The 12,060-nt window shown below is 41.2% G+C and overlaps 1 protein-coding gene and 1 long non-coding RNA gene across 2 annotated transcripts; one reads left to right on the top strand and one right to left on the bottom strand.

Moving 5' to 3' along the window:
* Window positions 1-1,127: 1,127 nt before the first annotated feature.
* On the top strand, window positions 1,128-3,377 carry LOC145429634 (uncharacterized). The gene is made up of 4 exons (XM_080303335.1): window positions 1,128-2,205; window positions 2,505-2,558; window positions 2,656-3,003; window positions 3,114-3,377. Exons 1-4 carry the CDS (start codon window positions 2,190-2,192, stop codon window positions 3,254-3,256), a joined length of 561 nt encoding a protein of 186 aa, XP_080159461.1. The 5' UTR covers window positions 1,128-2,189; the 3' UTR covers window positions 3,257-3,377.
* Window positions 3,378-8,338: 4,961 nt separating this feature from the next.
* On the bottom strand, window positions 8,339-11,662 carry LOC145429846 (uncharacterized). The gene is made up of 3 exons (XR_013910175.1): window positions 11,180-11,662; window positions 9,518-9,604; window positions 8,339-9,366 (listed from the first exon to the last, which is right to left on the bottom strand). It is a non-coding gene; the product is annotated as an uncharacterized LOC145429846 (long non-coding RNA).
* Between the last annotated feature and the right edge of the window lie 398 nt (window positions 11,663-12,060).

Raw genomic sequence — 12,060 nt, 5'->3', positions numbered from 1 at the left:
ATGTCACTTACCCTTTATATTGTATATTGTATAGCTTTCTTGTTATATGTAAAATTGTATTTATTTAAATTTTTACTTTTTAATTATTTTACTTGCATTTTTAATCACTTTTATATTTAAATATATTTAAATGTTCATTGCTATTTATCTAGGGATTGAGAGTAACGCAATTTCTATTCTCTGTATGTCCTGTACATGTGGCAGAATCGACAAATAAAGTTGACTTTTGACTTTGATACCTGGCAAACCATCCTACCCGTTGTTTCTGCGCATGCGCACAACACGAAATTCAGTGCCAAACCGTCCTACCTTTGTGAATGTCACCTACAAGCAGACTTAAACGGCTAAAATTTAGTGGCAAATCGTCCTACTTTTGTTAATCTGAGCTAGAAGCATACTTTAATAGCTACATTTAAGTGGCGAACCATCCTACCTTTGTGAATGTGAGCTACAAGCATACTTTAACAGCTAAGATTCAGTGGCAAATCATCCTACCTTTGTTAATAACAGCTAGACACATACTCTGACGGGTAAAATTCAGTGCCAAACCATGCTACCTTTGTGAATGTTACCTACAAGCATACTTTAACGGGTAAACCATCCTGGCTGTATGAATATGAGCTACAAGTATACTCTGATGGGCAAAGTTAGGTGGCAAACCGTCATACCTACTTAAATTGGCCTGGAATTACTCTGTGACAGCAGAAATGTGCATAAACTACTTACGGTAGGACGTTTTGCCAAAGTAGGATGGTTTGTCAGAAAACAATTTTCGGCGAAAGAAAATGAGGAGAGAATAAATGTCCCGGTACGTAATATTAAGTTTGTTGAGTTTAGTAAACTTCGGTGAAATTAGAATACAAAGAAAAAAATAACACTTGAAGAATTATTGCAGCCGTCGAATATTTCAGACAGTATGCTACAGAGAGTGATATTATACCCCTTTCGTCAAAAATAGTGACAGGTTACTTCCGGAGCTCATTAATTATTCATGAGCTCCGGAAGTCCGGAAGTAATTAAGTAATAAAAATATGATATTCATAAAAATATGATATTCATAAAAATATAATTGATTATTTAGAAAGTTTTTTATATATCAAAATAGCATTCTTTTATTTCTTTAAGCAATTAAATTTTTATTTTTATTTTTTTTTATGCTCAAAAAACGCCATCCGGTGGCGGGTCAGTGTGTGTGCGCGCGCCCGAGGCTGTGTGTCTGGGCGCGCGAGGGCGCGCCCGTGTCTCCGGACCGTGCTCTCTCGGGCTCTGTGCTCATGTGTTTAAAAATGTATTAAACCATATTAAAATTGTTTAGTTAAACTTGTGCTTTTGTAACGTTCAGTATGGCCACAAACACATGCTGCATGCCTTGGGGGAAAACTTTATTTAGATTTATATGCATTTGTAGATTTAGAATAAAACTCATACTCAGAAAAAACTCGCGATCCCCTAACCCTCCTTAGATACATAAGCAGGGAAAACTCCTTAAAAAACCCTCCGCGATTTCTCCAAAACCCTGCAATAACTTGTTAGGGTACCCCCTCTATTCCCAAAACCTTATATTCGATAACAGGGAAAATCCTGAAAAAATCCTTAGTCTTTTTTCTCAAATTCAGCGCCCCGCGGCTCCCTTCATGCTCAGCCAAACAAAGCCAAAACTCCTTTTAAAAATTTCTCCGCGATTTCTCCAAAACCCCTAGAATAACTTGTTAGCTACCCCTCTATTCCCAAAAACCTTATATTCGATAACAGGGAAAATCCTTATTCTTTTTTCCTTCAAAAACTTCCCTCTTACTAGCAAGCTCTAAAATTCAACCCACACTCTAAGTTCTACCTCGCTCTTAATCTCCGATCCACAACTTCTTGCAGAGCACAATTTTTTCCTGCTTGTTCGCTCCGCGCTCTGCTCCCTAATGCGCTGCTTACCTCGTTTGAAAATTCCCCCCTTAGACCAACTCCGCCTCACTGCGCCCCGCTGCCAATCACATAACCCTTGCACCGCTCCCTTCGCACCCCGGTTAGCCAATCCGCTCCAGGTCTGATTTTACGATCTCCCGCTGATGTTAAGACTATCTTCGAACCCCCAGAAGAGATCTGACTTCAGACGTATCAACAGCTGGCGCCGCTCAGACTGCTTGCGAGCTCAACAGCCATGAAACCAGGGATCAACAACTACCTTCGCGTGCCCTATGTGTATATCACTCGGTAAGTGTTAATCTTCCTCTCTAACTACATTTTCGCATTTTCCTTTTTACCATTCTGTCAATCCTTTCATCTTCAAAAAAGCCATGCAAATAGGCTCTGTAACACTTGGAATACACTTTTTAAAACATATATAAGCTCCCCTCTAACACTCAGAGCTAAAAAGTGCGTTTGTAAGTTAAACTATAGCAGCGATCATGGCCTCATCAGGTACCTCATTTTTTCTCACTCTTGTTCATATAATGTTTATATTTTTACTGTTTTTTCCCCGTTTGTAAATACTCGATGTTATTTCTTTTCAGACTCTGAGATAAACCTGCTCAACTCCTCTTTTTTTGAGTCTCTCGATCGAATTGGTAGGTTTGGTTCATTCTTGTTCCCCTTCTTAACAGCTAATTGTACAAGAAAAACAAAACATTTACCCTCTTTTTTCATTTTTATCAAACTTTCTAGATATCTCTGACTTGGACACCTTTATTGGTACGAGTTCCCCGAATTCTTCACCACCAGTGCTTGTGCGATCCACAGGAAAGAATATTCGTCTCTCCACACGGGACAGAGAGTATTTGCTCTCTACGCTAGATCGCCCTGCTTCATCTGGCCCCAGTTCCATTCCCGTCAGAGCTTGTTCTCTCCCGCAACCCTCTGGGAAAAACTTGCGCCTGTCCGCCGGGGACAGGCAAGATTTGCTCTCCGAGCTCACTCCCGATGCTCCGGCCGATCGGAGCCCCAGAAACGCTTCTTATTCTCCGCCATCAGACACACGAAATGCACCGCGCCTGCCTTTGAGACCCAATCACGGTCAGTCTCTCTAGGTTCTCGCTTTTTTTCTCATTTCTTTTTTAAAATAAAAACTAACCCTTTTCTATTTAACTTTACTAACTGTTTGTATCTTACCCTCAAATTCTCAGGGCGTTTCAGAAGGAGGAGTAGCAGGACCCGCAGGATCGCAAGGACAACGAGGACAACGCGAACACGCACCCGAAGGCAGCTGGCTTCAATCGCTCTTCGCGCGGTCTCTCTGTTCGCTGAATTAGTTCAGCTCATCTTATAAAAACTTTGTTTTTGATTTTTTTTTTCATTTTGCTTTTCAAACATACTCTCTTTTGTGGTTTTTTGTTCTTTTAATATATTCCTGTTAAACAATAATAATAAAATAAATGGATAACCAGGAACAAGATATTACAGACCCGTTTCTTGCTTTAGAAACAGCGTTAGCTAGGTTAAATGAAAATATACACCATTCTCAGATTACATATTCACAAAACAGTGAGCAACCTGAGGTGATCAATAATAATGATCCTTTAGAATTGCTTAATTTAGCTCTTGCCCGATTAGCACCCAATGAAAGTGCCTTTCAAAATATTTCTTTGAGTTTGGGATTGGATCATGATGAGATCCAAACAGAGTCAGACGCGGTTCATTCACAAATGAGTCTGACACAAAACATCTCCTCTTCTGATCCGTTTTTAGCAATTAATAGAGCTTTAGAAGCTTTGGCCCAAATACAAAATGAGGTTCAAATACCGCCAGAGTTATTGAGTCAAATAAACAGGCTAAATCAAAATCGTTTCATTGATTCTCAAAGCCAGCATTCGCTAGTCTTTTCCCCAGAAAATGCGTGTCCCAACGAACCGCTCAGCCGCAGCCCCCCGGTACAGCTGTCAACCACTTTCAATGACTCTAATCCTCATCAATCACTCAGCTCTCCCGCAGACATTGTCTCTGCGAACGAGCCACTTAACCCAGTAAACCATGATCACTCCTTTCAACAAGGGGGTAATCCAGACCAGAGTTGCGCCAGTAATTCAGCACAACCCTCTATAGTTGTTAGAAATAAATTTAATAACGTTGAAATTAGAGAAATTTTGAATTTTCCTCCTCCAAACGATATACCCGACTATGCGCATTATTATCAAAGCGTAATGTCTAGTGCACGTGAAATATCAAACAGGGTTTTCTCTCACGCACGTCCAGGCGATTATATCCAGTTAGAATTGATAGGCCAGCAGCTACAAAATAATGTTTCAGTGATTTTACGTGATAATCATGATTTATCTGAATTTGAAAATTTATTCTTGAGAGCGGTACAGTCAAACTGGTCAGTAATGTGTGATGGCTCGTTGGAGGTTGTAGCTCAGATTGTTACACCCCCAAATGGCAGTGGGAAAAGATTGCTTAAACACATACTCGACAGCGAAATTGTGAAAAAGAAAACACGTTTTTTATACGTGGTCCATAACCCCTCGAATAAGTTGTGTTTTGCCACAAGTGTTGCCCACCTTCTGCAACCCGATTTTAATGACTATCAAGCACAAACATTAGCTAGAGAAATTCAACAAAAAGCTGGTCTAAATGATCAAACGCCTGTTGGGTTTAATCAAATAATTACATTTGAAAGGTTACTAGGATGTAAAATTATAGTATTTTACCGTAACGAGCATGATCGCACCCTTTGTAAATTTCAGACTAGTACAGTGAATAGCGCAAAAACCTTGTGTTTATTTTTATTTGACAATCATTACTACGCTATCAAAAATCTTAAAGGATTTTTGGGCACAGCGTATTTGTGTACTCATTGTTACATAGGCTTTAACCATGTGTTATCCCATTTCTGCCCTGCTCGTTGCTCAGTCTGTATGCAGCCTGACTGCAACGATCATTTCCTCTCCCCTATTGTATGTACCGATTGTAATCGCACCTGTAGATCTCGTTATTGTTTTGAGAGCCATAAAAAAACTCGTTGAGAGGCGTGAAAGGTCTGCCAGCAACTGTGAGCTCTACAGGAAATGTATCAAGTGCTCAAGGCTATATTACTTAGCAGCATATGAAAAACCTCACAAATGCCAAAAGAGAAAATGCCAAATCTGTCGTCAGGAAATCTCTAGTGATCATCAAACACATCAGTGCTATATGCAGGTTTTACAACGCGAAACAAAACATAATAATGATTTTGAAACTTTTGTTAACGAACACGGTGAGCACAGCCCTTTTCTGGTGTGTACAAAAACATCAGATGGTAAATCTTGGAGCTCTCAGGGTGAGCATTGCGTTGAAAACTTTCTTGCTCATTTTAGACGCCCCCTCTTCAAGGGCTCAATCTTTATCGCTCATAATGCAAAGGGTTTCGATGCGTACATTATCCTTCGCGGGTTAGTTAGGCGAGGATTAAAACCAAACTTGATAATGCAAGGTTCCAAAGTGATCAGCTTTACAGACCCAGACTTTAATCAACGTTATATAGACTCGTCATGCTTCCTACCTATGCCATTGTCAGCTATCCCGAAAGCGATGGGATTTTCAGATAGTGTTAAAGGTTTTTTTCCTCATTCTTTCAGCTCCAAACAAAACCTAACTTATGTTGGGCCGTACCCTCCCCCTTCCGCATTTAGTCTCGAGCGCATGACATCAGAAATTAGACAGGAATTTTACAAATGGTATGATTCAGTCAGCTCTGGCCCCTTCAATTTCATGAAACAGGCACTGTTATACTGTAAAAATGATGTTGAAATTCTAGCTCGGGGTTGCACATTGTTTAGAAACGGGTTTATTGAAGAGACAGGAGTAGATCCTTTCAGTCGCAACACGCTTGCAAGCGCTTGTCTTAAAACGTATTTGACAAACTTCATGCCTGCCAATTCTCTGGCCCTGCCCTGTCCTTTAAATTACCATAATCAGGTAAAATCATTTTCCTCATCCTCAATTCAATGGCTCGAATATCTCTCGTTTACGCAAGGTGTTTTTATCAGACATGCGCTCAATCAAGGAGAAAAACAGCTCGGTAGTTATTATGTAGATGGATATTCCGAAAATAATGGTAAAACATACGTGTGGGAATTTTTGGGCTGCTACTTCCATGGGTGTATTAAGTGTTTTTCCAATCAGTCCGATGTTAACCCCCTGGTAGGTTCCTCTTTTGCAGAGTTAAACAGCGCCACTCAAGACAGGCTCGCTAGATTGAGAGCTGAGCATAATGTCTCTCTTGTTATAATCTGGGAGCATGAGTGGACCGAGTTAAAACGTAGTGATGAGAGTGTAATCAGCTTTCTCAAACGTTATGATCCACCAGAGCCTTTGAACCCCCGCCATGCTCTCTGTGGAGGCCGTACAAGCCCAGCACAACTTCGCTGTAGTGCCGGGCCCCGTGAGAAAATCAACTATGTCGATGTCACATCCCTGTATCCATATGTAAATAGTACATGTAGTTACCCCTTAGGTCATCCTCAAATAATCTTTCGAAATTTTCAGCACCCTAAAAACTACTTTGGGTTTATCAAAGCCACCGTTTACCCACCACGACGGCTCTATTTTCCGGTCTTACCATTTAAAACAAAATCAGGAAAACTTCTCTTTACTCTGTCGCACTTGTGCTGAAATGAACAACCAACAAGGAGCCTGTAACCATAGTAACGAGGATAGAGCACTGAGAGGGGTGTGGACCACTCCCGAGTTTAACCTCGCATTAGAAAAGGGTTATGAAATAGGTCGAATCACAGACGTATGGCACTTTGAGAGACAGAGTAACACAATATTCACAGACTATGTACATCATTTCCTGCGCAAAAAACAAGAAGCTTCAGGCTACCCATCAGATGCTGTAACTGAGGAGGCTAAACAGCTTTACATTAAAGACTACCAGGTTAAGCAAGGAATAACTTTAGACCCTGAAAACATAAAACTAAACCCTGCTAAAAGACAACTGGCCAAACTGTGTTTAAACTCTTTTTGGGGAAAATTTGGTCAGAGAAATAATCTCACACAGAGCAAACTGGTGAGTGACCCCGAGGAATTCTTTAACCTCATGTTCTCTCCAAAATACAAAGTGAGCTATTTCTCTTTTGTCAGTGATGATGTGGCTCTTATTCAATGGTGTTATGGTGACCTCTGCACTCCGCTCCCAAACTCCACAGATAACATCTTCATTGCGGCCTTCACTACTTCATATGGGCGTATGAAACTCTACAGTTACTTGGATCAGCTGCAGGAAAGAGCTATTTACTATGACACTGATAGCGTAGTGTATCTCACTAAAGAAAATCAATCTGAACTAGAAACAGGCAGGTATTTAGGCGAGCTAACAAATGAGTTAGACCAGGATGATTTCATTACAGAGTTTGTTGCAGCTGGACCTAACAGTTATGGTTACATGACCAGAAAAGGTAAAGTTGTTTTGAAAGCAAAAGGAATCACACAAACACATGATGTCTGCGAGAAGGTCAACTTTGAATCTGTAAAGACTCTTGTTGACAATTACATTGATAACTGTGAAGGAGGGTCTACACTTGAGGCCCCTCAGCACAGTATCGTTCGTAATAAATCAGCCTTTTCACTACAAAATTCATCATTTCCCAAAAAATTCCGTGTTGTTTATGACAAGCGTAGATTGCTGCCAGGAGGTCTGACTTTACCCTTTGGTTATTGATTTTTTGTTATTCGTTTTTGTTTGTTTTTTAAAAAATGTTTCAGCCTGCTTTAATCGAGTTTGACCCCAGACTTCATGTGCCATTTTCCTGTATGGTTGTCGGGCCAAGTGGCTCTGGAAAGACCTTTTTTGTGAAATCTGTATTGGAAAACTGTGTACATGTTTTGAACAAGCTTATTGACAATGTTGTGTGGGTTTATACATCCTTTCAACCTCTGTATTCTGAGCTTCAAGAGAAAAATAAAAACATTAAATTCATCGAGGGCATTCCTGAATCATTTCAAGATGAGACCTTGTTTCCCTCACACCAAAGTCATCTCATTGTACTGGACGATGTTATTTTTCAAGCAGCTAATCATCCGGAAGTGGTCCGGATTTAAAAAATAAAAATAAACACACTATCAAAGCGCCTGCTCTCATCTGAAAGAGCCTGTCACGGCCTTTATGTTCCAAACCTCCCGTTGCCACCCACGGCCTTTTCTTGGACTTTTTTGGTGTTTGGAACATAAGAGGCCGTGACATTTAAGTCAAAATAATTTTCTAACCCTCCCGTCTTCCCATCAGACATTTGGCAAACAAAAAACCATCTTTACCACACCCCTCTTTTTTTTTGAGACATAAAGATGTGAAAACATTTATTTAAAAACATTCAGAAAAACAAAGTTTATTTTATATAGATTCAGAATTTTAACATCTGTATGAGTACACTCATACAGATGTTACTTTGCAACTGGTGTGTCTACAATATCTGGGCTTGATCTTGTAGTAAACTGTTCTAAATAAGAAAGCCCATCCTGCATGTTATCAGTCTTAGTTTCTATTCCTTGCTCAAACGCCTTAAGAAAGGATCTAAAATGCAAAGGATCACCACCAAAAACAGGAATTTCTATTGCTGGAAGCAGTGACAACCTGTTGTTTTACAAGCATCTCAGTAATCTCATTTTGCTTTCTCATGATCTGTTAGGGCACTACCGCGGACATCAACCTAAGAGATTGGCCTTGGGCTTTCCCCTTCTGGTTTAACCTTAGCAGGTGCATGTGTCTCTAGTACACAAACAGCAGAACAACACTTCTTCCCTGTCACTGACCAAACCCACAGCACAGCGTGCACTGAGAGTGCATGCTGTCCATTCTGAGAAATGACTGCACATGTGCTGTCAGTGTCAGGACACGTGTCATACATGGCACAAACCTTTTGCAGTCCACTCTGTAGGCTCAGTAAGTTCACCTTCAAACACATCAACATCTCCACTGACAAAACCTCCGTACTGCCCCGGTGCCGCCGTCATCGGCAGGTTGACAGAACTGTTATCAGGTGTAGCTGTAACATCCGCGTCCACAAACACTGCAACACTCTCCATGTCATCCACGTCTCCTGACCTACCTGCTAACAGCATACCACTGTATCTAAAGAGTACTTCAGATTTCTTAGAAACATATTTCTTATTCACAATATTTCTTATTTACGTTTAATGTGGAAAGACTTTAGCCCTCCTCTTAATCTTCCATCTTTTTATAAGATTTTAACTAGTTACACACAGACCTTAGAGTCAAAGAAAAGTCGAAATGAAAACATTTATAAAATGTTCACTTCTGTCAGCATCTCCTCCTTTGTCTGAGTCGTGGCCTCAGTCGCATCTACGAGCAGCCAACCCTCTCTTCAGCTGCACCTGTCGTACCAACAGTCCCGTTGCCCTTGCACAAAGGTCATCTCTGCTAACCCCTGGGTCCAGGCATGCATACTGAAATTACAAAATATTTTGGATCATAGCAATTTAGAAACAACTATAGATGCAATAATTTCACATGTCTAACTATACTCCACTGTGAAAATTAAATTTCCATGATTTTTCCCTTTAGTATTCAAAATACAGAGTCCTAGCTTTTACCTACATCGGTTTGGCTTATTTGTAAAAGTTGACAGTTGGATTCTTGTCGTAACTCTTCCACTTCGGGATCCTTAATCCCAGATATGCCATTCTGTAGTAATCAGAGATGGGCAGTAACGCGTTACAGTAACGCGTTACTGTAATCAGATTACTTTTTTCAAGTAACGAGTAAAGGGATTACTATTGCAAAAACGGTAATTAGATTACCTTTACTTTCCCACAGGAACGCTGCGTTACTGCGTTACTAAAACCGTGATATTTTTGCGAGAATGTCTCACGACAGTGACGTAAGAGTAACGGTCGTGACAACAGCTGTGTGCAGATCAACAGTGGATCATATATCGAGTACGGGAGAGAGTATGAGCGTGCAGCGTTTAACGTGTGGAAGTACTGACCTTACTTTAAGTTTGATTCCATAAAAAGTGACAAAAACATTAGTGTCCATTGTGTGTGGGAAGAAAACTTCTTTTTAAAGCAAAAAAACCCCTAAACTTCCAACAAGCACCGAGTGCGATATAATGGGAAACTCACAGAGAAACTGCCGTATCCTTCCACTGACCGCTGCGGCACACCTGCACCAGGGTAAACCTCCGCCTACCCCACTCCTGCTTTACAGGTGAAAATAGAGCAACAGGACCGCTGAGTCTTTGACTTTATTTATTTTCTGCTGTGTTTTACTTGCATCTATTTGAAAGACTGAGTGTAAACACACAAAAAAAAAAATTTATGTGCTGGAATGTGCAGAAAATAGGTTTAAATGTTAAACTAATTCCTTCCAGTCAGAGAATGTTGCAGATAATTAAATGTTTGCTTGATGCATAAAGTTAAAAGATTAAAACTAATAAAACTATAAAAGTTTTAAAAAGAGACTTTTCCATTTGATTACATTTTGTATGATGGATTATGCAGAAAAAGTAGAATTGGGCTGAAAGATCTATCACTTTATCACCTCTTCAGGTTGTAAATCGTGTTTTTAAAAAGTAACTAAGTAACTAAGTAATTAATTACTTTTGAAAATAAGTAATCAGTAAATTAACAGGATTACTTTTAGGGGGAAGTAATCAGTAATTAGTTACTGATTACTTTTTTCAAGTAACTTGACCAACACTGGTAGTAATAAAGTATCGGGTTAATTAGTTACATCTACAAACATGAGAGCTTCAAAGACAAGAAAATGCAAATTTATTTACTTATTTTTCTGGACAAACTAGTCTTAGCATAAACCTTAAACATGTTTTTGGAAACATGACCAAATAAGCAAGACCAGTTCTGCTCCTTCCCCAGCAGGAACAGACGGTGGTGTTCCTGCTGGGGAAGAAGCCGCGGACGGCTGGAGGGGACTCTCCACCAGTGGGAACAGAAAGGGAACCAGCAGGTGCTGAGACCTCTGGCTGCACCGCCTCCTGAGGTCAGCAGCTCGGCCTCTGGGGAAGCGCTTGGAGGGAGTGAAAGTCTCTTGAGATGCCAGTCTAGCAGCTACACGTCTTAAATTCTGACGAGAACAGCTCAGATGAAACGGTCTTTAAATTTACAGTCCGTCTTTACCGACCCCGAAGAATCAGGCTGAGTTAACAGACTCGGGGTTTGCAACTCCAGGCCCAGGAAGAGCAGAACGAAATCAGTCTGTCATTTCAGTCTCAAAAGGAGCAGGAAAATTGTCTCTCACCACAGCTGACTGCTCTGAAGTCGTGGGGGGGCGCTGCCTCCTCCTCGAAGGCGGGGCTGGTGGGCTAGGAAGGTAAGCGGTTGCAGTTGGGGGTGGAGAAGAAAGTCTGAGTGGATGGAGTGGGTCTAGTAGCCAGAGAGGCCAGAAATGAGTTGCTATAGCCGGCTTGGTACGGCACAATAGTACTCCCTCCTGGATTGATTCAGCCACTGGTCACATAGGTTGTCAACTGAATAAATGATGCCCCCCGCCCCCACGGTGTGGCTGGTTCATACCGTCAATGTTGGTGATGCAGACGTGGGGAGAGTGTGGACCCAAGGGCAGCACTGACGACTGACAAAATACAAAGAAAGGCAGAACACGGCAGCGACTTAACTAAGAAAAGCTACAGAAATAACACAAAGGAACAGAACGCCTGGGACTCGAGACATGAAACATAAAAACCTGAGACAGGGAAACGCGGAACATGAAGACCAGCGAGGGGAACTTCAACAGGAGACACACAAACCTGCCTGTGTATTTAACACATTAAATACACAGGCAGGATAACGAGAGGATGGGAAACTGGTGGGAACACAGGTGGGACAGATCAGACATAACGAGACAAAAGAAGCACGCAGAATACAAAGACCCACTGAGACATGACTGAATGGACATGCAACAGGGAAGACACAGTGAGTGAAACTAGGAGCTAGAACTGCAAATATAATATGAACAGACAACAACCAAACAAAACAAATTGCTGGTACTCATGCTGCCCCGACATCAGCCAGCGCATACTGGGAATGTCACAGGCACCGATCGGTCTTCTGTCGCCCATTTGCTGGGAGTAAGGGCGCCCTCCGTTTGCGAGGTGCGCCTGCTGCTTGCAGCGCAGACAG

Source organism: Astatotilapia calliptera, chromosome 7 (genome assembly GCF_964374335.1).
Source record: "Astatotilapia calliptera chromosome 7, fAstCal68.1, whole genome shotgun sequence".
NCBI classification, from domain to species: domain Eukaryota; kingdom Metazoa; phylum Chordata; class Actinopteri; order Cichliformes; family Cichlidae; genus Astatotilapia; species Astatotilapia calliptera.
The sequence above is the reverse complement of the archived record's forward strand: the minus strand, read 5'-3'. Positions and strand labels throughout refer to the sequence as shown.